Raw genomic sequence first — 24657 nt, 5'->3', positions numbered from 1 at the left:
AAAGATCATGTTTCCTGAGATGTCCAGACAAGAGATTAAGTGCTGCTTGTATTTTGAATGTCTGTGCACTTTGAACTTCAGAGAAAAATGTGTAATCTGAAGAAACTTGGCTTTGAATTCCAAAAAGGTTTATTTAAGGCAAAAGGAGGGTAAGATCCTATGATTTTTATGACACTTTAACTCCTTATTAATGCCTAAGTTAATCTCCATTCTGGACTTGACCCAGCTTTTTCAATTCTTGATCATCATTCCTGTATTGATACACCTAGGCACAGTCAACATACTGTACCCCATTAAGTTTCACACTAGCTCGAGAGACCTTTTTCCCCCCAGGTACCTGAAATGCCTGTTGATTTCAGTATTTGTCACAACTCTTACACACTCCTCTCCCAAGTTTGGTTCCTAAGATCTATAGCAAATTCATAAAAGGAACATTTTCTATCCCTTCCATCTCATATGCAGCCACCTAAATAATGTGAGATGGGGACAGGAAATAGATGATTGTGGTGAAGGAGGTGAAACATTCAAAACGAATAGGGCAGAATATTGTTTTGTGGTAGAGCACCTGCTTTTCGTCACTAAGCCAGAGGTCTAATTCCTGCATCTCCAGATAAGAATGGAAGACTCCAGCCATTGTCCACAAGGAATGATTTGACTCTACAGAAACCAGTTCCTTCTGTTCTAAAGCTGTTACCCCAGCTGACCGACCCTCCATGCTTCATTCCACTCCCACCCAGGAGGATTTTGGAAGAGTGACTCCAGCCACAAGGAGAGAAGAAGTTAGGAAGCTTTGCTTTTGTCAGTTTACTTAATTTATATTAGGCTCCAGGATGCCCTTTCCCCCTTTTAAATTTAAGGGGAAAGAAATGGCTTTCTGACTGTCACAAGAGTTAGTATTCTAGCTGTGAAACTGATTTATTTTGGGAATGTGTTCTTCTTTCCCCAAAAGCTTAATGCAACTCATACTCATTTTCAATCTGCATCTTCATTTTCAAGTCCTCTGGGCATCTGTGCTCTCCTGACTTGTGTACTCTTGTAGAGCTCTGATTTCTCTTTCCTCCCATTTCTGTTCCTTCCTGTCTCTTTAGCAAACTTGATTCTGCCAAAATAATCCAGACTCTGCAGCCCATCCTATTTTCTCAAGTGGAGTGCATTTTGGAAGTGTGTGCATCCTACATGTTTACTAGCAACACAGTATGCTGGTTTTTGTTGTTTGTGCACATTGCCCTGATCCTGTCTTCCAGAACCTTTCTTTAACCATTCATGTTGATTATGTCATGACATTCAAATCAAGGATAGAATTGGGCTCAATTATGGCCACTCTCTTTCACTGAAGTTTCCTTGCCCCTTCCATTTTAAAGTTTTCTATTTTATTTAATGTTCCCCTTTCCTTTAACATTCATTCCATCTTTTGTTTTTGTTCTGTTTTGCCATTTCATTCTTCTAGGCGTGGTTCGTGCAGAACAAAAGAATCACACCCTTGATGAAATGGGCATCTTTGATGATGGGCCTTATGAAGTTGGGGGTGAAAGCCTGCGAAAGGAGACCCTGGTTCCTGTTCCTGCTAACAGTTATTTAGGTAGGATTAAGCTCTTCAGAGAACTCAAACGAAAAATGGCCATCTGAATGGTCCCATTCAAATGCTCCCAGAAGGTAATTCAGTTATGGAAGCCTTGCATTTTGATCAAAGCTTTAGCCATTCATCCAGCCATCTTTAGGCCTTCTCCAGAGCACAGATGGCACTCTGGCTGTAGAATCCTTAAGAGCCACTGATGTGAAGAGAGATTTAAGAGGTGGAATTGTGAAGTTGCCAGTTCTTATGCTGTGATTATCAACTCACTCTCATGTACAGGAGCTATGGTTTGAGGATCAGTAGATCTGTGTCACATGACCTCAAACACCGAGCCTCAGGAGTTCTGTTAAATTGTTGGTTGCTGAATAGGATACAAGCCTATCTGCAGCAAAAGTATCCAAGTAGCACTCCAGGATCATCCGCTTAACTCCTGAGGCTTCCCTGAAACATTTAGTGGCTCTCTTGATAGAGTTCTGCAATGCATGGGAATTGCTAACGTGCTTTTAGATGCTGGGGGGATGGGAGACATTGAACATGGTTTCAAACTAATGACTGTTTGTATGGCACTCTCAAAAAGATGGCAAAACAGTTGTTCTTAATGTAAACAGTGAAGAATAAGCACAGCTCTGTGTAGCTTTGGTGACTACACCACACTGGATCCTGATGCTGTAAGTACATTTGGGTATACAAAAGGATGCAGTATGTGGTAGACCAATAAATACCTTTGGGCATTAAAAACTGTTCTATAAGATGGAAGCTAAAGGTTGTATGAGGTGTGAACTCTTCCAGATTTACTTTGCAATCTGGGATCACTTTATTCCCCAAGCCTGCAGTACCTGTGATGTGGAATGAAGTGGTGTTCTTATGCACAGTCACACACACCTTTCTCCATCCCCACCACAACCTCACTTCACCTAGCAATAGGCTTATTTCACTGCTCTGACTGTAGATCCAAAGGATAGGAATGGAAGAATATTTTATTCTCTATTCTGAAGATGATCTCTCCAGTCCTATAGTTCTCCTAACTTAGGAGAACTCCACTTACGGTCTTGCATAGAAGCCATCCCCCAAGCCTTGTGTGCCCATCAGCAGGTTGTTGCTTAATTATAATTTCTAATGGGATGCAAGATTATTAAATATATGGGGAGTAACCATATTAAGTATTTAATTAATATAGTTTAATTTTAGTTACAATTAACAATATATTAAATCAAGTTTGGTTTGGGCCTGAGCCTCCTCAAACTTCTGGTCACTGTTGGAAATGATAATTATTCAGCATCCCCCCTTAAAACCCAAGTATGGACCTTGTCCTGGAAGAAAATAAGTACACTCCTGTTCTAACAACATTGGATTGTTGCTGATATTGATAATGTTAGAATATTGGCCTGAGAAGACCCAGCTTCAAAGTCCCTGTTGGACCATGTAGCTCTTAGCTCAGCCTACTTCACAGGGCTGCTGATGTGAGGATAAAATGAGGGATACCCCCATCTAAGTTGCCTTGGGCTCCTTAGAGCTCAGTTACCTAAACTTGCAGGTTTCCCTAGATGTCTGAGTTATCTATTTCCTCAAATGTAGCTCCGCGTTTTGAGGGTTTCACATTGCAGTTGACAAAGGTTATATTTTTAATGTTCATAACTCAAAACTGATGCTAACTCTAATGAAAACTTGGACATTTCTGGAGCAAAAAAAAAGACTCAAATTTTCAAGAATGGGTTGAGTTATGGCTAAAAAGAGCCCATAGGTGTTATGGAGTAACAGGTCTTAATCTATATAATTCAAGAAGCAAATTTGTTGCTTTTTTTAAAAAACCTGAGATGGATCTTTTGATTGAAATACACCAGAGCAATTTAATTCCATATGTACTCAGGAATAATATACCCATTCCCCAAATCCTCATGTGATAAGCTTTCTTTTCATGCTTCTCCTGGGACCAGAGATTTCTATAAAGTGTTCAAGATAGGGTATAAGAATTACTGAATCAGTACAATGAAGGTCTATGAATGCATATTGAGAATCACTGTTAATGTGGCTTAGAACATTCATGGGAGGTGACAACAAATTAGACTACTTATTTGTTCTTCCTTGTCCTCCTTTCTTCTTCTCCACAGGGAGAAGTCTTTTCTATCACCTGGTGCTTCATTCTTTTCACTGGAGATGCTGGGGATTGAGTGGGATTTTCTATAAGCATTGTGTCTGCCACTGGTTCCTCTGTTGCTAGTGCAGAGAACATCTAAACCTATCTTTCACAGTTAGTATGGAACAGGAAGGTGAAAGCTGGGGAGAAAGCTACATAAAATAGTTTTCCACAAATGAGATTAAAAATAAGTGTGGCAAATGACATTTAGTAGTGTTTGCTAATGAAAAAATACATCAGCTTTATTTACATTCCAGAATGTGTTATCTGTAGACCTGACTTTCTAACATGGACATATATTGGGATTACAACTCACAAAACTCCCAGCCACCATGGCCATTGGAATTCTGGGAATTGTAGTCCCATAGCTTGTAGAGAATGCCAAGTTGGAGAAAGCTATTGTTAGCTATCCTGTTGCTTGATTAATGCTCTATACTAGGGGTTGGCAAATTATGGCCTTAGGCCAAATCCAGCCTGTTGCCTGTTTTTGTATGGTCTCCATGCTAAGAATGGATAGGCTAGCAGGTAGCAGATTGCCAGGCTTGAGCCTCAGCCCAGCTCCTGGGGAGAGGGGCAGGGCCGAGGGCCAAGGGTGGGGTGTCCTATGTGGCAGCAGTGACCTATTGGCAGCCTCTTGCTGGCAGGCCAGTGCTGTCCAATGTCTGTCATGCTCCTTGGCCTGGAGACCTGCTGGCCGCTCCCACGGAGGCAGAGGAGGGGCAGGACCTGGCCCTTTACAGAAATACTGTAGTTTGCTGATCCCTGCTCTATACTATCACAGTGTATTTCTTCACTATTGTCCTTTATTTGTACCCAAGCGCTTCAGCTAGACTGCATGGAACTGTCTATTTTTCTGCTTGCTGCTTAACTTGTCCTCCTTTCTTCTCTGTCTTTTCTTTCTCTAATCATTGTTGCAGGTCTTCTGTTTATGACAAGCGTGTCTTATGCCAACCCTGATCAGTTTGTGTACAAAACTCTGCCGCCCAGTGTCAGAGTAGACAAACCTGCCGATTTGATGATGAATAGCTACTTAGGTTTGTGACTTCCGAAGCACCAACCCATCTGCCTTCATTCATGACACTCCAGAGATCATTATTTGACTTCCATTTCAAGTCAAAGCATGTCTGAGAAAAAGTGCAGATGAGATGAGAGACTTACAGAAGATGGTGCTTTGGGTAAACAAAACTGGAAGCTATCAAATGCTCGCTTAGCCAGAGAGATGATAGTGGAATCAGAAGACCTATTAGAAATGTATCCTATGGAGCCATGGTCATCCTTTGGGTGACTCCCTTACCAAACAAATAAAGGAAATAATTGGGTGAACATAGTAGCACCAAAGAAAGTGCATTGGAATATTTAGTAAGTACGATATGTCATCATCACCATCTTACCCAAACCTCTTATCTCACAATGCTATTCTCAAATTCAGAATTGGAAAGGCAGTGGTGAAGCAATCCAGGGTTTCCTACAGGGCAAACGTTTTTGTTTCCAGCACATCGCAATTTTTATCTTGGTATGAGAAATTTTTTTTTAAAAAAACTAGGAATTAAAAAATACATAATTTGTGGCACAAATTCACTTTAATGCATATATATATTCTTTAGAACTGAATTTGATGCAGATGAAGTGGGGTAGAACTACATGTTATACATAATGTGGATCTGTCATTAAAACCTAAATCTCTGGGCCAACGTGCCTGCCCCATCCCCCATATGATATTGCATATCCCCAACACCTCTTCCATACCTTTGATGATATACATTGTTGGTTATATGGAAATGTTATCAAATGGGGTAGGTGAGAATAATACATTCTAATGGAAAAGGGAAGTTAATTCAGTAGGGGGATCCACTGTTAGCAGCAGCCTTGTGTTGTGCTCTAGTGGCTTTTAGTTTATCATTGCCTTTATGCTCCCTCTTGTATTTGCTTAAAAACCAAAGTTTTAAATTTCTTCAGCAAATCACTCATTTAATGACAGGCTTCCTACAGGCATGACAGGAAGTTTCAGCTCTCCAGAGATTGATACCTTATTCAGGAACTGGCTTACTTGGAGATGAGCTGAACACATCTTCTTAACATTTATGTGCTGGCTGGCCCACCCATTTTTCCAGCGTTTTCCACCAGCTTGTCTGTTTATCCCAATCTTTTCAACATCTTGTTACTGCACCCTCATCTTAGTATCTTCCTGCTACTACCACTGATTTTCCTGCTGACCTACCCCTCCATCTTAAAAAGAATTCTAACAACTGCTTTCTGTGAACTGGATCAACTCAACTAGATAACACTTTGGGTCTAATTAAACTCTTCCTCTTCCCATGTAACTGACCTTTAAGGTTTGGGGTTTTCTTTTGAAAGAGATGGAGTAGGTTTTATTTCTTTTTAAAATCGCATATGAGAGAAGCAAGTGTTGTTTACTTTTAACAATCTCTTCCTTCAGATTTGGGTAATGGGTCTTTTTTGTTCCCTTAATACAGTGCATGAATTCAAGACTAATTGCTTCACTTTTAATCTCATCTAATTTCTAAATGTCTAAATAATAGGTGCTGGGGCTTAACATTGTAGAGAAGGTAACCTTACCCATGACCCCATAGGAAACAGTCAGGGTTTCTCAGTGGAAAAACCGTAGGGCTTTGAACAGCATTAAAGCTATCATCCCTGCTGAATGGTGGAAGGAAAGAATGCCACCTCTTCAAGAACTGTCACTGGAGCCAGTAGGGGCCCCTTCAGTGGTTCTGTCTTGCTTGGGTTCAATTTTAGCTGTTTCATTCCATCTGCATCCAAACATTCTCCAGACACTAGTTCAAGATATCTACTGCATCTCCAGCCTAGCTCAGGATGGAGAGGTACAGCTGAGTATCATTGCTATTCTGATGTATCTCACCCTAAACTGATGGATAACTTCTTCCAGTGGTGTCATATAAACATTAAACAACAGGGGGAAGAGGACCAAACCCTGTGCTGCCTCACAACTGAGGACCTACCAGGCCAACCTCTTTTCCCCCATTGCTACCAACTTTACTACTTACTCAGGTAAGGATAGAACCAATAAAGTACAGTGATGCCAGCCCCCAACAGTTGCAAGTGGTCCAGGAGGATACCATGGACAGTGGTATGAAGGGAATGAAAAAGCACCCCCACCAAGAAACCATCCCCATACCTGATAGTTTTAGTTAACTGTTTAACTATTTAACTTACTAACAGTGGGAATTTACAAGGACCAGGAGAGATGTATTCACCATATTCAGATCCTAACAAAGCTCATCACCCAGAGCAACCAAAGACAACACACTGTCTGAATCCAGACTGAAATAGATCTAGATAATTCACTTCCTCAAAAGCATTTTGTATCTGATATTCCACTTGTTTCTCAACAGCATTCTGAAGAAAGGGAAGATTGAGACTCAGTGATAGTTAACTAAAATTGTCAGGTACAGGGATGGTTTCTTGGTGGGGGTGCTCTTTCACCCCCTTCATAGCTGGTGAAAACCCCCTTTCAGTGAGCCCATAGGTAACAGAAGTCATGCTAGATAGCACCTTCTCTATCAGAGTCCACAGGCTGAAAAGAATCCAGATAACATTGCAAGACATTGTTCAAGGCATCACGTTGGATTCTGCTCATGAAGAGTCAATATTAGAATGAATTTGAGTGACTTTATCAGCAAAATATTACACTGACTGGTCCCAGCAGCCAGGCTGTAGTTCTTCCTGCTCAGTGTTCCCTAACGGAATAGGCAACCTTAAACAAGGCCACTGGAAGGCAACACACTGATGCAGTAAGAATGGAGAAGTAAGCACACATCTTATTATTCTTATAACCATGGTGTAGGCTTCAACATGAGCTTGTATCTGTGCTTGGTCAGATTCACTTCTCACCTTCCTCTGCCAGCATGTTTTTTCTGTGGCTTCATTTCCTGGAGGTCCTCAGTAAAACAAGAGACTTCCCAGGATCAGCTAACAGCAAAAGGCCACTTGGGAGCAATTATATCAAGAACCTTGGTTGTTTCCTTGCTCCAGGCATAAACCTGCCTCTGAGTAGAATTGCTTTCCAAATTGTTGGGAAGGTCCCCAGGTGTTCTTTGGAAAGGGTCCTGATCCATTTCTGCCCACCCCTTGCCTAGGCTGTCTGGGTCTTGAAACAACCAAAGCTGTCCCCTCCCCCCACCCCCAGCATCCCACTTCTGTAAGCACCAGGCATCTCTCACCTTTGTTGCTGTGGGGCAGAGATTAAAGATGATACTTGCTCCCAATATTTACAGTTCTGACAGGAAGGAGAATTAAAAAAAGGAAAGGCAGACAGGGAAGCACCTGCTTTATAACTGCTCCTCAGTGGATTGGAGGAATGGTAAAACATCAGTTAAGTGGCTAAGGATAATCACTGTGCATAACATGTAGTTCTGTTCAGAGCATAACATTTATTTAAGCATGTAACTTTTCTGATTTTTTTGTTTTCACATTCTTGAAGGACTTTTTGCAGGTGCCACTGGTAATTTCACCACTGCTGTTTTGGTAACTCAAAGTTCATTGGTGCTGGGACTGTGTGAGTCCTATAAAAATGAATGTAGAGTGATTGGCAAATTAATCCTAACTTGACATTCTTGGCAAAGCATGCCCTTTTTGAGATGTGAGAGCATGAGCCATTTTCCATGAGGGTGTGAACATTCATTGAGCATCATGGGTGTGCTGTAGGAAAAGGGCAGTCATTTTGAAGAGCATGTAGTTTTTTTCTTACAGTTTACTATTCACGGAAATAGATTGTATACATAATTAATATATCTGAGAAGATGCACAAAGTTGTCTTTGTATGTACTATGTATATATTGTATGTGTGTGTGTGTGTGTCTATTAGAGGTTGGGAAATTGCAATCTGTTGCATCTCTGGCTTCTTTATCCTCTTCCTCTTCTGTGTGCTACTTTTATGATGCGTGTCTGGATGTGCAAGAGAGCAAATAAATGGGTGATATATGTGAAAACAAATGAATGGATGCCTGAGGTGCACATTGATGCGTTGAAGGATGGATCCCATGTAGACATAAAAGGTCTACATGGGATGCAGTGTTTGTGTCTCTGGGTGTGTGAGAGGGATGGAGTGGAGAAAAAATGGTCACTGCTGTACCACTTTTTCTGTTTCAATCAGCTTTATCCAAACCAGAGGGGCTGGGGACAGTGGGAATTGTATACAGCAGGTTTGGGTAGATGGGGAAGGCCCTTCCCAATCTCAACTGTCCTACTTTGTTACTCTTTCTCTTGCAAAAAAACAAGGGGAGAAAGAAGGTGTGAGGGGGGTAAAGCTGGTGCTGATCTGAACTCTGGCTTTACTCACTGGTGACCCATAGCTTCCCAAGAGATTACTTCTAAGGAAATGTGGGCCTCCACAGAAAGAATCTATCCTGAGATAGATACTGTGTGTGTATGTGTGTGTATGTGTATGCATTGCATCTTTGCCTTTCAACATTTGCCGGCAAAGAGAAGTTTGTGCTTTGATGTGCCCAGAGGTCAGGGAGTGGGTTTTCCTTTAACGGGGGGCCTCCTGTTTAAAGGGAAAGAATTCCTTGTGATCTGAAGTATGTGTCGGTATACCTACTGCACTCTCCTACGCCCCCTTTGACATAACAATAGTTGCCCAGGCATTACAGGTCACAGCGTGAGGCCTTCAGCTGCACATTTGTGTTCTGTTTTAGGTTTTTCTTTGGACTCTGGGAAAGGGATTGTTTCTCAGGAGGACATCACTTTTGTTTCTGGTGCTCCGAGAGCCAACCATAGTGGGGCTGTGGTCCTTCTGAAAAAAGACAGTGACGTCCAGCGGGCCTTGTCCCCTGTGCATATGTTTGAAGGCGAGGGGCTGGCCTCTTCCTTTGGCTATGATGTGGCAGTTGTGGACCTCAACAGTGATGGGTGAGATTCCTCTCCTCTCCGCCCCCCTCGGCTCCTTTTCTGTGGTGTGTGATCTCATCTCTGGCAAAGTGGGAGAAAAACTGGGCTCTTTCCCTGCAGCTCAGAAACAGCAGAGGGCAACCACAGCAGTATGCAACACCCCCTGTATGCCTTTTGGAAAATCCACCTGCCAGATCTCCTATACTTTAAACTAAAGATCCTGTCCTCCAAATACATGCGGCAGGTATCAAGTGCAGGAAGGCTAAGGGAGACAATGATAGAGAGCTTGGATTTTATACCTCTGTGTTTAAATTATATCTTGGTCATGAATTTTATCTGAACCACACTTAACTTTGTGGAGTGATGTCCATGTTTACTCAGAAGCAAGTCTATGTCCAAAAGAGAGGAATCTCATAAATGCCATGAGATGACCACCTGTTGGAATTGTAACAACCAGCATTGCAGGACCCTTGTGATAATCAACCACTGACACACTACTGTAAAGCACTATAATAGGCTTCCCCAACTTGGTGACCTCCTGATGTGTATGACTGTAGTTTCCATCATTCCTAGCCAGCAGTGGCCCTTCATTCTTGAAACTTTTGAACCTGCACTAAAGGGATTTTTCTCTGCAGATGGTTCTGTGGACATGGTGGTTAGCACTTAGCTGATTTTGGCTGATTGCAAGAAAGAAAAGCAGGATTAAAGTTGGTTAGTATTTGGAAATTACCAGAAAATTCCAGGGTTATAGGTAAAAGAAGAAGCTTAAAAATGACCTGGTTGAAAGCAAGGATAAACTTTCAGTTTCAGCATTTCAGTATTCTTTTCCCAGAAAGACCTCTATGTATCCATGAAGTCACTAGGTATCCAGCTTGATTCAAGGGAATCTTTCCCATTTTGCAGTGTGCATTGAACAGTGATCATTTGACTGATCTTATCTCTTAGTAACTGTCTGGGAGTATGTTTTTTGGGGGGGGGCTTAAAACCACTTTTTGCTCTATTTTTCTCAGTTGGCAAGATATTGTAGTCGGAGCCCCACAGTATTTTGACAGAGATGGAGAAATTGGTGGTGCTGCCTACGTGTATATTAATCAGGAAGGCAAATGGGACAGGGTAAAGCCAATTCGTCTCAATGGATCCACAGACTCCATGTTTGGGATTGCAGTCGAAAATGTTGGTGATGTTAATAAAGATGGCTTTCCAGGTAAGCAGGGAAGAAACATGTATGCATTGTATGGATTTGAATGTGTATGGATTCTTTGTTAACATTTAGCAGTTGGCTCAAATTATCCATAAACTTGAATCCAACATAATGCTTAATCCATAGTCTTTGGAGCCAATAAAATTCTCTTTGTTCATTTATTTTTTTCTGTGGCTTGTTTATCATATTTATATCCCACGTTTCATTTTAAAATTGGTCAATGCAACTGACATAAAGCAGTGAATACCATGAAATACTGGACAGTGTTTTCTCTAAAATCCACAAATTTTGAAACCTGCATTTATCCTTAGAAAATTTGCACCTTGCAAAACTTGTTCTTTGTGGCATATTTTAGAATTTGATAGTTGGAGTTTTAGATTTGTTATTTTACAGTTCTCTCTCTTCCTGCTAAGGTTTGTATGCTTCCTTTGTTATGTCTTACATGGACAATTCATGAAGTTTTTAGAAATAAGGAAGATCACACTGAGCATTCTGGTTTTTTTCCCTCTCTTCCTCTTTTTAAAAATACAGATATTGCTGTGGGGGCTCCATATGATGGAGATTTTGGCAAGGTATATCTCTATCATGGCTCCAGGAATGGAATAAACACAAAGCCAGCACAGGTACTAGCTTGCAACATTTGCTTCTGTGCATAGTGAAACTACATTACTCACTTGTTCCTGAACAGCTGCCCAGTCACTGAAGCCACCAGCTTCCATCACTTACTGGCTTTTTATGCTATGTTTACTTGGTCTAGTGTTGTATTGCCCTCTGTGCCCTTCCTATAGCTTCTCCAACTTGATTCTCTCTCATTATGTTGGACTTGAATGCTCATCATTTCAACCAGAGGATTGCCTGGCCTAAGATTTTGGGATCTTCCTTCCTACTTCCTTTCTTTCAGAAGGGCTGGTCAGTTTCTTTTCTACCTTTTATCCCTGTTTTTAGCTCTCTGCAGATCATTTCCACTCTATATTCAGTGAATATGTGAGGAGGATGTTGGATCATAATCAGTTTGCCATGTCATACATCACCTTCCCATGCCCTTTTATGATAGCATGAAAGGGGTTTTCTATATCTGTAGAATTCCTGTGTGAGTTGGAATCTTTTGTCAGTCTTGAACTTGTCTTGAGGAATTGAATGGACTTAGGTCTCCATTCATGCTACCATGACATGGACTCACAGGGCAGTGCAGTCAATGAGTAGAAAATACAGTTTTGATTCTCTCCATCAAAACTGCTGTTCCAACCTGGTAGGAAGGGAGGGCGGGCAGTGATGAACTTGGGAGAACAATGCAGGGTTGGGAAGAAGTTATGGCACTGGTAGAGGGAAGGCAATGCATTGTGTTGCACATTGCAAATAACATAATTATTATGGAGAGCAATGTTATTGACGGTGCATCACTATTTCCAACCACCACACCTCCAAAAAGAATGCTCAGGAGCCAAAATGTTGGGAACGGGGGAACCATATGTATTCCCCTTCCTATTCTCTTTTTTTCTGTGCTCCAGTTTTTCATGTCTTTCCATGCGAAGTTTGAAGGGTAGAAAGGAGAGGGGGGAAAATACAGAAACATGCAGCATATAAACATTCCATTGACACAAGGAAATTAGATATAGTCTTGGGTTTTTTTCAAGGGCTGCCTCACTTGCAGAAGCAACATGTGTTGCTCTAATTTAGGTTGCTTAAATGAGCCTGTTGACTACCAACATTTAAGCATGGGTCCTTTCCTGCCAGATTTGGGAATACTGTATTTTATTTTTCTTTCGCACTCACGATTCTGATTGTTCTTTTCTGTTTAGAATCATATTTTTTCTTATATGAGCATGACCTCATATAAATACAGATATAATATCTCTTAATTGCCACTGATTCTTCCATTTTGATTTATAAGGTTTATACATTCAGGAAATCTGGGGAAGATTGATTATCTTTTCTGAGCATTCATCAATAAATTTTTCACTTTTAAGTCAATAATTCTGATAAGAGCTTACTATTTAGACAAGAACGATGAAGAGACGCTCTCTTATGCATGTATAATCAGTTGTGGATAGCAACTGGGATGAATTAGAAACTGTGGACAAACTAATTATGGGGATTAAAGAGTAAGTCACAACTGGCAGGTGGGACAAGGTTAAAAGAATACACCCTTGTTCAGAAGGGTTTTGTTGTTTGAACAAAGCTCAGTTCAACCAGAATGTTCTTTTATACTGTTTCCTGTGTAGGAAGATGCAGTGGCCAACATAGGAGAGGGCCTAAGGCTTGAAAGAAATTGCCACTTGCAGTCCAATGATTAATCCATCCTGTTCCATTCATTCTGCCTAGCATACTCTCGATTTTGTTCACCTATTTAATAGGTGATAGAAGTGCCAGTCACTTTCCCTCAACCCTAGACTTGGAAGCTGAAAAACATCCCAGAAGAAGGCAGTGGCAAACAACTTACACAGTGTTGCCAAGGAACTGCATGGACTTGTCTGGGAAATGGCCAAGATTGACTCAAAGGGACCTCCCCACAAATAAAGAATTGTCTGTAAATGGGGTCACGGCTGGGGGCTAAGTGATGAAAGCAGTGTTGCATTGTTGTTATGCAAGCTGTGGCCCTTCTGTACTTGCATTATGATATCATGTGCATGCACAAAAAGGAGGGAGCTTCCAGCGCAATGCTGCTTTTGTCATGTTGATGAAAGCATCTGATCTTGTGGATACCTCTGCATAGGTCCCCACAAGTTGAACAAATGAACTGGTTAAAGAGGTACTTTATTATGTGACATTTGTATGCTTTTGTTTTGGGTTTCTAGATTCTTGATGGCGGGACAAATAATGTCATATTCTTTGGTTACTCTATCACTGGAAATATGGATCTTGATGGAAACTCTTACCCTGACATTGCTGTCGGGTCTCTTTCAGATTCTGTTTCAGTTTACAGGTATGTGCCCTCTTTATTGTGGTTTAACTGTCCCCATGAATAAAAGAGGTTCTTAAAATAAGTTTATTCATTTATTTATCAAATTTGTAAGACTGATTGACTCCATAACAATTCTTAAGTCTACTTAGTGGTGTGCAGAATATTTTGAATTCAAAGTGACTTGACTTTGAAGTGTCCATTTTTATGTAAATCAGTTGCTTCTACTGCAAAATAGACTGTTTCTATAGTTTTAGATGGTTTCAAATGTGGAACTGTGTTAAACTTTGAAACATCCCTACTGCTAATCTCTAGAATAGGTATGGTTCAGTTTCATGCTTGTGAGATCTTTGTTTTTTTATCAGAACCTCAAAATATACCAGTAATAAATGGGCCCAAAATAGTGGGTGGGAGTGGAACTAGATGCAAAATAGTGATGGGGGATGGAGCCAATTACCCATGGATAGGTATGACTTTAATGTACTATTACACAAAACAAAGCAGGGTAGCTTTCATTCTCCTTGCCTGACATCCTTAGCTTAAGACCGAAACTTCAAGTTATTTTTACTGTTTTATTAGCATAATACATTTCCTCTTTCCTCTTACTACTTTTATTTTAATGACCCTTTCTTTCCTTGCTTCACTTCTCACAAGATCAAGACCTGTGATAAATATTAAGAAAACCATTATGATCTCTCCAGACAAAATTGATCTGAATATGAGGAACTGTGACGTGTCCAGTAACCTTTGGTGAGCCATTGAACCTTTTGTTTTTGTTTCCATTTCTAGGAAATAGATTTACATGGATTTATGTAGGAACTTTAGTCATCTTCAGGTTCATGGTGTACGGTCATGTGGATTACTCAATCAGCCCATTGATACTTTCACTCTTAGGATGGTTCTTTCAGAAATTAGTAGCGGGGAATAAATACAGCATCCCTTCATTTAAGGACAGTCATAACTCTGTGGTAGAGCATATGCTTTGTATGCAAAGGCCCTAGATTCATGCTCTGGCATCTCCAGATAGAGTTGAAAAACTCCTTGGCCCAGAAGGAGAAGGCAAGGCAAGCAGAGGAGGGTGTTCCATTTCCTTATTCTTCTCATTGCTGACTTGTTTGGAAGAGTCAGATCAACAAGTGGGTTGAGCAGTAGGGACAGGAAGCTTCAATGATTAGTTGGAACTCTCTGCTCACGTGTGGCTCTAGCTGCCTATACAACACTTCCTGTCCCTAATGGAGCCTGAAACTCCATGCTAACATTATTTCAGTTTCCTGAGGCTGGCAAGGATAAAGTCACAATGTGGAAGCTTTCCAAGACCTAGAAGTCTTTGCACATTATGTCATTGGCTTTGAAATAAGTCAACCCTAGTGCAACCCTGTGCTGTTAGGATAACTGGACCTTAGCTATCTAAAAAATATGTTTGAGAGTCCAATGTAAGAGGAAGGACCTCTCAAAGAGGGGCCCTTCCTCTTGAGCTTCCAATAACTTTTAACAAAATGTCAGCCATATACAACTCTCTTTGTAAAATCACTTCTATCCTCTTGAATTTTTGCAGCCTGAACATTAGATCATGTTTTGAATATACAGCTAGTGAGAGTAACTTCAATCAAAAAATAAGTAAGTTTTGATAATAATACTTGTCTATCATTATTGCCCCAGCAGGTGACAGTATTTTGTTGATCTTGAAAAAAACCAAGTAGTTTCTGGCCTTGTTAGTACTTGGATGAGAGGCCACTAGGAATCCCAAGGCTGTAAGTTACAATGGGAAGTAAAATGTAGAAGAAGGCAGGAAAAATCACTTCCATATTGTTGTCAAGCAAAGTAATCACCAAGACAACTAATATAGTAACAAAGAGTCAAACTCCAGTTGAGAGTGTCTTGCTTTTTTTTTTTATCATCCTTATTACTTTTGTGGATGATTTCAGAAATTTAGCTATCTCATCCTTGTTTCTTTGTGAATGTAGATACTCCACAAGGGCAATACAGGGAAACATCTGGGAGAAGTCTTCTCCAAAGCTGCTTTCTTTGTAGGTCAACCTTGCCCTTTGAGTTGAGTTTGAAGAACAAGAAAGAAGCCAGCCTAAATCTTCCATCCTGGGTGTTCTGGGTGTGTCTCAGCTCACAGTCTCCAGAATTTGGCCTCTTGACTCTGAAAGATCTGAAGTTTAGGAACAGTCTTCAAAATGGATTGAAGTGAACGCCTACTTAAAGAAAATCATGTTCCATTTTGTTTTGTTTAATTTCCCCCCTTCCAGAGTAGTTGTGCTAAAATGGTTAAGGTTACAGAGGGCCAGCACTTTTTTTTCTTTACTATTTGTTTCCTTTTAAAATAAAAGTCACATCACATCACATTAGCAGAATTCTTGAGGTTATCAATCATAATGTGGCTGAATAAGGTCACTAATGCCAATGAGTTCAAATATAGCCATTGGGGTAAAGCACAAAACTAGTACCATTTAGCAAAAGCACAGAGTGCAAGCGTGCAGGAGATATGGGGAAATCTCTGGTTAATTCCCAATATATGTAACTACAGTATACTTTCCAGGGGCATTTTTAAAAACAAAAGCATTTGAATATTTGCATTTGGATAGTTGGCTAGCCATGTGGGATGTTTTCTTCCCAGACCTAGCTTGGATGGAGTGCAATCTTTATTTTGCTGTATCTCTTAGCCTTACTATTTCCAAGTATTTTGTTTTTTCTCCCTCCCCCTCCACACTGCTCCTTTCTCCAGTTTTGAACTATTCATTTGAAGCAGAAAATGAGAGGAGGCGCTTGGGCTTGCCACCAAGAGTGCATTTTTCTAAGCTCCGCTCTGTTCCATTTAGCGGAAGTGTGACTCTCAGAGGACAGAAGTTGGAAGAGTGTGTGACTACCAGGCTTGAACTGGAGGTATGATGAGCAAAAAAAGTCTCCAATTGTTCTAGGACTCTCATTTTCAGGTCCTGCTTGGATCAAACCCACGATTAGCATAGGGGTAGCCAGCCTGCGGACCACAGGCCACAAATGAGAGCTGTAGTGACTGCAGGGGGAAACAACCTGAATTTCTCCAGATATTTTAGACTCCAACTCCCATCCCTCCCAGGCAACTTGCCTGGGATATGAGTGTCATGAGTATTATTGTCCCAAACATCTGGAAGGCTTGCCCACTCTTGTGTTAAAGATTTGAGTAGAGGTTAAGGTTGAAATGGTCTAACCTCACCAGAAGTGTTCCAGTATTGTTCCAATCTTACCAAAAGTGGTTCTCTCTCAAAATGGGCTTTTCTGACTGTGAAATGAAGCCCTTCTGGTGAAGTTGGAATGTGATCTTTCAGAATCAGAATGTTCCAGCCTTGAAATGTTTTGTTGCATTTGCCATAGACTCTACACATGTGTTCTCCACTGTAATGACTAGCAGCACTAATCCTGCATATAACCTATATCATCTCGTGGGTGGGTGCCTTTCCCTATAAGAAGCTGCTGCTAGTATGGAGTGGCAGAAAAACACTGGAGGGTATGGTTCACATTTGCATTAAGAATGAGGAGGGAGAGGAAGCTAGATAAAACAGTATTGGTTCCTGTGTTTAACTTCAGTTGTCATGTGAGCCTTTATATAATTCTAGGAGACATGTAATTCATTATATTTTACAAAATGCGTACCAGCTCTTTAAAATTGGGATGGGGGAATTAGTTTATTTTAGATAAGCCAGCCTGCATTTTAAAACATCACCTGAATTGGTGGCATTGGAAACACATCTAATTGATCCAGATGGCTCCCACCCGATGATGTTCAGGAACCTATTAAGGACCTTGCCACTCTCCCAGGTTTTGGGGCAGGGTGAAAGTTGAATCCATGCTGGATGGGTGTTTTGGTTATATGTTGTTGTTCGGCCATTCATGATCTCTTTTTCATCTGCTGTATTAAAAAAAAAAACTTTTTAATTGTAAACCACCCAGAGTCATTGGGAGTTGGGTGGCCTATAAATTGTTTGTTTGTATGAATGAATGAATAGTATTATATTCCAGTTTTGTGATAGCATGTATTAGCAAGTTTCAAATCAATCCAGTTGGAATATATTCCAAGTATTAATCAGAATCTCCTCCCTTATTTCTTAGGAAAAAATCAAAGATAAATTGCGTCCAATTCCTGTATCTCTTAGCATTGCAATTCATACTCCTGAGGCCAGAAGGAGACAGGGAAGATCACTGCCAGACCTTCTTCCAATTCTGAATGCTAGTGAGCCCAACACAGTTCATTCAGAGGTAAGTTATTTATTGAGTCTTTACTCTAGACATCTATATGAGTCTTATTAGTAATGCTATATCGTGCTTAGAAAACCTATAGAAAAAGGAAATATTATTTCAACAGCATTTGCCACTTCAGTCAGTACCAGTATATGTTATTTTGTCAAGAAGGCTGGAGGCATTGGGAATGAAACGTAGATCCTTCTTGCCTTGTTGGAGATGATAAAATGGCTTTAGAGTACAAATATGAATGAAGATCTTTGTGTGTTCTACAGGCGTTCTCACCATTGTACTGTACTTTACATCTCCTTGAAATGAGCATTGAATTAGGTTCTTCTTCAGCAGACTGATGGCTGTGTACCCTCATTCCCATGATGTTCTGCTCTGCTAAGTTGTGAAACACCCTCGTCCCTGACCTTGGAATGCTGATTCCATTACAAGGCCGCCCCCAGCGCTCCTGATGAATGGAATGCTGCCTCCTTAGTACTGAGAACTGTTGGTGGGCTAGAGGATAGCGCTCGTGACAGATTGCCACCATTGATTTGCTTGTGCATCTCCTGGATCTAAATATTACTGAAGTAAAGAGTACAAGTAAAGTAGAATGGCAGAGATGCTAGTTTGTGGAAATGAAGAAAAACAGAATAGGAAGAACTGAACATAGCTTACTGTGGATTGAATACGATGTGATGGGAGTGATATATTTGATATTGTGTCTGAATTATTTTCCTATTTATGGTTGTATCATTGCCTGAATATGAGGCAGCTGAGTGGTGTTATATAAATATCTGAAATATATAAGATGAAGCACATTAAAATAACATCCATCAATTGCTTTTTGTTAAATCGCATGTGGCATTTGAAATCGAACCACTGAACTTGTGTTCTTTGTAGGTGCAGTTCCTGAAGGAAGGCTGTGGATCAGACAATGTATGCCACAGCAATTTGAAGATGCAGTACAGATTTTGCACCAAAGAAGGAAATGAGGACAGATTTGCCTATTTCCCCATGTAAGCCTGACAGAAGGAATTTGCAAGAATGTGGTACTACCCTCCAGTTCCCAGTGATGTGACTCAGTTTTATTTTTCCAGGGAGAACAATGTTCCAATGCTTGTTCTCAAAGACCAGAAAGATATCGCCCTTGAAATCACAGTGACCAACAGTCCTTCCAATGCAATGTACCCCCTGAAAGATGGTGAAGATGCCCACGAAGCGAGATTCGTAGCAACCTTTCCAGATAGCTTGACTTATTCTGCTTTCAGGGAGTGGAAGAGCTTTCCGGTAAATAATTCCACCAAATGTACTTATTTATTTATTTTATTTATTTATCAAACTTATCCCCGCCCATCTCCCCCCAATGATGAAGATGTTCAAAGGTGTTGTTATTTCACTTAATTTGGCCTTGATGCACCTGTCCTTTATTAATGCAGGAAAAATTGCTCACCTGTGGTGCTAATCCCAATGGTTCTCAAGTGGAGTGTGAACTTGGAAATCCTTTCAAAAGAAATTCTACTGTAAGTATGGTTTCTATTGTCTTGGAGGATGGAATGACGGAATATCAGAGTGCCCTACGTTTCTGATAGTTGAAGTATACAACCCCCTCATTAAAAAAAAGATTGAGCTTAAAAAATAAAGTAGAACCATATATATCTATTAAGATAAAATCTATCAGAAAATAAGCAAAGGAGCTACTCCTTATTTCCTATTTATGGCAGAAGCCATAACAGTAATATTAAAAGAAAAGGAGCATCTTTCAGCAAAAAAAAAAGGGGGGGGAGTAGAGCGTACAATATGTAAAAAGTTAGAAATTATACAACCATTCACAAAACTTTGGCTTTAGTAAATTCCAATAGCAAATAAGAGACTGCTGCCAGTACTTCAATTATGTCTGTCTGACTTTAAACAATCCCAGCAAATAAATGAATTATGGCATATAACATTTATGCCTGCAATGTAGTATAATCACTCCTTTTATTCCCTTTTTTTAGGTTACATTTTATGTGATTTTAAGTACAACTAAAGTTAATGTTGATACAAAAGAGCTGGACATCAATTTGAAACTGGAAACGTAAGATTTTTTTTTAACCAGATTCTTCGTGTTTCCTAATCTGTTTCGAATATTCTGATATGACCATGAATAGGTTGTGAAGGCATCTGAATTATAACATGAAAATAGTTGACTATTCTTTGAAACAGTCCTTTTATTTCTTTTTTGTTGCAGAACAAGCAATCAGACTAATTTGGAACCAATTACTGCAAAAGCTAAAGTAGTTATTGAACTGCTTTTATCACTTACAGGGTAAGTGTCATAGCTGGCTTAACAAATCAGTGCCAGAGATAGTCCCTTTAAAGGTCATTTATTTATGTTTGTGTGTTTTTTTAACAATAGGGTTGCTAAGCCTTCCCAGGTGTATTTTGGAGGTAATATCATTGGGGAAAGTGCAATGAAATCTGAAGATGACATCGGTAGTTTAATTGAATATGAGTTCAGGGTAAGTTGGCCTGTATGAAAAAAAAGATTATTTCCTTTTTGGTTTTCAAATAATCTCCTTGAAATTTCACACATGGTCTTGCCTTTGTATCTCAATGGCATTTTTTAAAAGACCATCACTAGGGAGAAGTTTGCCCTTGTTTTTCTGGCAAAAAGCAATGTATAGATAGATGTTCATCTGTGCATGTAGGTGTATCAATGCTTGAAATCAACCAGTGAAGTTGGGTGCTTAAAAATAGAGATAAAATAAGGGACTCAGAACTTTTGCATTTCATATTCAAAGAATTACACATCTCTTAGAAGTACTGTTAAATGCATATTCCTTAAGAATATTTGAAGGGATGGGGATGGGGGGAAATCCCAAACTGTATAGTGATTAAGAAATAATTCCTACTAGCATTAAACATAACTTTTTAGTGCTAGCAGGTATTATTTTTTAATCACTGTACAGTTATTTAATAATCTTCCCTTGATGGGTAGGTGATCCTAGATATGTTCTTATGACTTACAAACAATTTTATTTACTCAAGACATTTGTATCTCAAAATAGCTGCAAATTTCCCTCTTTATGGAGTGTATCTACACTGCATCTGGCCTATTTGATTAAGTAGTATACACATGCTGTTAGAGAGAAAGAAGAGAGAGGGAAACAGAGAATCTGGCTGAGACTAAATATTGTGTGAATGTAGTGACTTAGATCTTAAGTTCCCATGACAGGAACTCTGCTCACAGGATTCTCACACTGGTAATGAGAGGGGAGAGACATTTTTTTTCCCTTTTAGTCCATGGTACCTTCCAATAAACCTGCTCCAGACAGTTGTTGGACTCAACAGAATGGAGTGGGAGGTGACCTGACAAGTTACGGGAACTCCCTTTCATCAGGAGGAATCTTTGGTGCATCGGAGTCCTTTTCCATGAACAGAAGGAGCACTTCCAAACTAATGACATTTATCAACCATAGGAATCACTAGAAATACTGATTTCAGATGTTCCTAGTCCCCAGGACTCCCCTGCCTTCAGTGAAGCTGCTTACATAAAACATAGTGGCTTTTGAAATCATACATTGCAGTGATTTTACTTCTATTAGAGTTTTCTCAAAATCAAAGATGCAAGCAAAATAAATAAAATGTATCATGACTCATACTGTATATGATTGTATTGGAAGTTGAGCCACCGTCTTCAACCTGACCAAGTCATTTGGAAAAGACCATACTGAAGAAGGCTGAAATGAGAGTTTTATACTATATTGTCATAATAAGTAAAAAGGAAACAGATTCATAGTAAATTGGAATATTTGCATTTATATTACATGATAGTTTTCAAGAGGGCATCTACTAATTAATATGAGCAAATGCATGTATTTTATTTCTGATAGATCACTAACTTAGGTAAGCCACTAAAAGCATTTGGTACAGCTTTCTTGGAAATTATGTGGCCGAAAGAACTGAGAGGAGGCAAATGGTTGCTCTATTTGGTTTCCATTCATTCGAAGGAATTAGGAGAATTACAGTGCGCTCCTCAAAATGAAATAAACCCTTTGAAAGTTCAGGTAAATGAGTGCAATTGTATATTTTGAATTAAAATGGCTGCTCTGTGGTATTTAGAAGGGATGATGGAGTTGGTGATGGGGTTGGCTTGATCTTTGGCTTCTTGAATAAAGAATGAAACAAGTGTAGACTTTTGCCTGCTTCCTTGGCCCAGTATTTAGGCAAGTCCTGCTACCCTGATAACATTTCACATGATGTCTGGGACTGCAGGAATGTGTAGCGTACAGTACCTGTGTGAAGGAGAAGTGGAGAATGTGGACAGAGAAAAGTTTTCCTTCCTTTCTCTTGAGGAAGAGCACACCTGTACATAAATAATTGTGGAATTTGCATACTCCCTTGCTTTTTAATTTCTGTATGCATTCCATCATGCAACCTCTATCCCAACAAGTTCCCTCTTCTGCTCTTGGCAAGTAAACCCACATCTAAATGTTTGTATGCTGCCAGTGTAGTTATTTTATCTTTGGTCCTAGTGGGCTTAGGGCAGAGTTTGCTAGGCCCTAGGTAGCCCAGGACTGGGCTACCTGAAAGAATGTGTCCCATAACCCAGCATCAAGGCCTCTCTGAGATTGAGGGGAGGCCCTCCTCTAAGTCACTTGGCAATACCATGGAGGAAAGCTTTCTAAGTAGTGATGCCTGTCTTGTTGAGTAACTTTTCCTCCATGGGATGGAATGTATCTATGAAGGGGGAGGTGGCATGACGAAATGCAGTAGAGACCCAGGTTCTCGGGAAGGAGGGGGAAAATTCCAGGAAGGAAGAGGAAGAGACAAGAGGCAACATAGTCCAGAGCAGGAGCGTGGGAAGAAGAAGAGATTTAAGACAGCCACTCCCTAGATTCTCCCAGAGTATATCTATCAGGTTAGCATAGTACAGATTTAGTCTCGCAAGGTTCTGCCTATATGGTGTAAGCAATAAAGAACTGAACTTGGTTGGACTGTTTCCCTGTTGTTCTTGGGCTGGGCCTGACACTAATCTAATACCGGTATGTTTTAGATGCCTTCTAAAAACATGTTGATTTATATTTGCTTTCTTTAGCATTTAACTCCTTATACTTGTCTTTTTAGTGGATTGCTCTTATCTTCTGATACTGTTTTTATATTGCTTTAAATGGATTTTTTCCCCTTTGAATATTGTTGTAATCTGCTTCAGGATCAGAGGTGACTTGCATCAAAATGATGAAGATAGAGACTCTCTATAAGTTCCACACCTTTCATAAATGTGTTTGATGTCATGACACATGTGTGAAATGGGTGTAGCTTGTGTCACAATGGCATGACGCTTCTTTTGTCATTTGCCCTGCCTTCCCACTTCTGCTCATGAAAAAAATCTATAAAGACTTTTGATAAATATATTAAAATGAAAACTTAAATGCTTGTGAATGCTTGGCTACAGAATTCAATAGTGAATTCTGCTTAAGTGGTTGTTTATGTTTATTTTTTAATGGTCTGCAGCATGCTTTATGTTGACTATTTTTGTATGCCTGTTCATACTTCTAGGTGTCTAAAAATTCACGGACAAAGCGTGAAGTTGCAGAGAAGCAGACAGAGGGTAGCAAAGGCTTTTCTTTATTTACAGAAAGAAAGTATAAGACACTGGTGAGCACCTATTTAATCAGTGGCAAATTGCCTTGTCAACTTCCCTCTCAGTATTTATTTTTGGAACCAGCAGTGATGCATATGTACCAAAATAACAGGAATTCCACATTTGCCTTTTTCTTTCAGATTTCAAACTCTACTAAATGCAATCTACTGTCAAGTACACCTGTTAAACTATATTTAGCACATTTAAAACACCTATATTTAAAAATTCCAAACACCCAAAAGAGTTTTCTAGCATCTAAAGATGCACAATTTTATGGTAGCATAATTTTTCTCAGATTAGTCTGTCAGATTGAAAACTAAGTTCCAGTCTGTGACAACTTGAAACATAAGAAAGCATGTAAAGGCTACATATATTATTATTAGTATTAGTCATTTGGAGCGAGTTAGTTTGATGTAGTGGTTAAAGGCACTGGGCTAGAAACTGGGAGACCGAGAGTTCCAGTCCTGCCTTAGGCACGAAGCCAGCTGGGTGGCTTTGGGCCAGTCACTCTCTCACAGCCCTGGGAACCAGGCAAGGGCAAACCACTTCTGAAAATCTTGCCAAGAAAACTGCAAGGACTTGCCCAGGCACTTGCCAGGACTCAAGACTGACTTGAAGGGACAAAAATAAATAAATAAGCTATTTGTAAATTTAAAAAGAGGCAGAAGGATGGAAAGACACGGAAAGACGTTTTATGAAAATAACCCCCCAGCCTTCTACTGGTTTTGCTATTATATTCACATTTACTGAATTTATTCTTTAGTGGAATTAGTGAAAGTAGGGCTTTATCCAACTATGCGACTAGAGCAGGAGCAGTAGAATAAACTTGAGACCTATAAGGCTGCATTCCCTTGGTTCCAGTGAGAACATTCCAGTGATTTTCCTATGCTTCCTTGTTGGGAGCATGGAAATTTCTGCCATTCTTGCCTCTTTGTTGTCAGCAGTCTTCAGGGCTGGGCAAAATGGGATGTACAGACTGGGAAAGGCTTGGATCCAGTATTCCTGTTCCACAGACCCCCTCCCAAGCCAGCAGCAAAACTATGCCATCCATAAACACCTGAAGTGAATTTTGCATTCGTTGCAACCCATGCCATCCTGTGGGCTGTAAGAAAGCTGAATGAGGGAAAAAAGATAAAAAGCTGCT

General features: G+C 40.0%; 1 protein-coding gene across 3 annotated transcripts in view; it reads left to right on the top strand.

Moving 5' to 3' along the window:
• The window catches only part of ITGA6 (integrin subunit alpha 6), a 64324-nt gene that overhangs the window by 28370 nt on the left and 11297 nt on the right, over positions 1–24657 (top strand). For 2 of the 3 annotated variants that reach the window (XM_007431082.4, XM_007431081.4), the window contains exons 5-21: positions 1448–1579; positions 9386–9599; positions 10589–10782; positions 11311–11402; positions 13575–13702; positions 14333–14428; positions 15234–15295; positions 16410–16567; positions 17771–17917; positions 18791–18906; positions 18988–19177; positions 19327–19410; positions 19885–19964; positions 20118–20195; positions 20286–20388; positions 21763–21936; positions 23429–23527. In XM_007431082.4, the coding sequence (XP_007431144.1) occupies positions 1448–1579; positions 9386–9599; positions 10589–10782; positions 11311–11402; positions 13575–13702; positions 14333–14428; positions 15234–15295; positions 16410–16567; positions 17771–17917; positions 18791–18906; positions 18988–19177; positions 19327–19410; positions 19885–19964; positions 20118–20195; positions 20286–20388; positions 21763–21936; positions 23429–23527 (2147 nt within the window). Of the gene's footprint in view, positions 1–1447; positions 1580–4624; positions 4742–9385; positions 9600–10588; positions 10783–11310; positions 11403–13574; positions 13703–14332; positions 14429–15233; positions 15296–16409; positions 16568–17770; positions 17918–18790; positions 18907–18987; positions 19178–19326; positions 19411–19884; positions 19965–20117; positions 20196–20285; positions 20389–21762; positions 21937–23428; positions 23528–24657 lie in introns of all 3 variants that reach the window. The other variant, XM_088135806.1, reaches the window with a different exon arrangement.

Source organism: Python bivittatus, unplaced genomic scaffold (genome assembly GCF_059951505.1).
Source record: "Python bivittatus isolate LINGU-HERP-01145 unplaced genomic scaffold, Pbiv_v1 ctg000200_np1212, whole genome shotgun sequence".
Classification (NCBI taxonomy): Eukaryota; Metazoa; Chordata; class Lepidosauria; order Squamata; family Pythonidae; genus Python; species Python bivittatus.
Note: the sequence above shows the minus strand (reverse complement) of the source record. Positions and strands in the feature narration are given on the sequence as shown.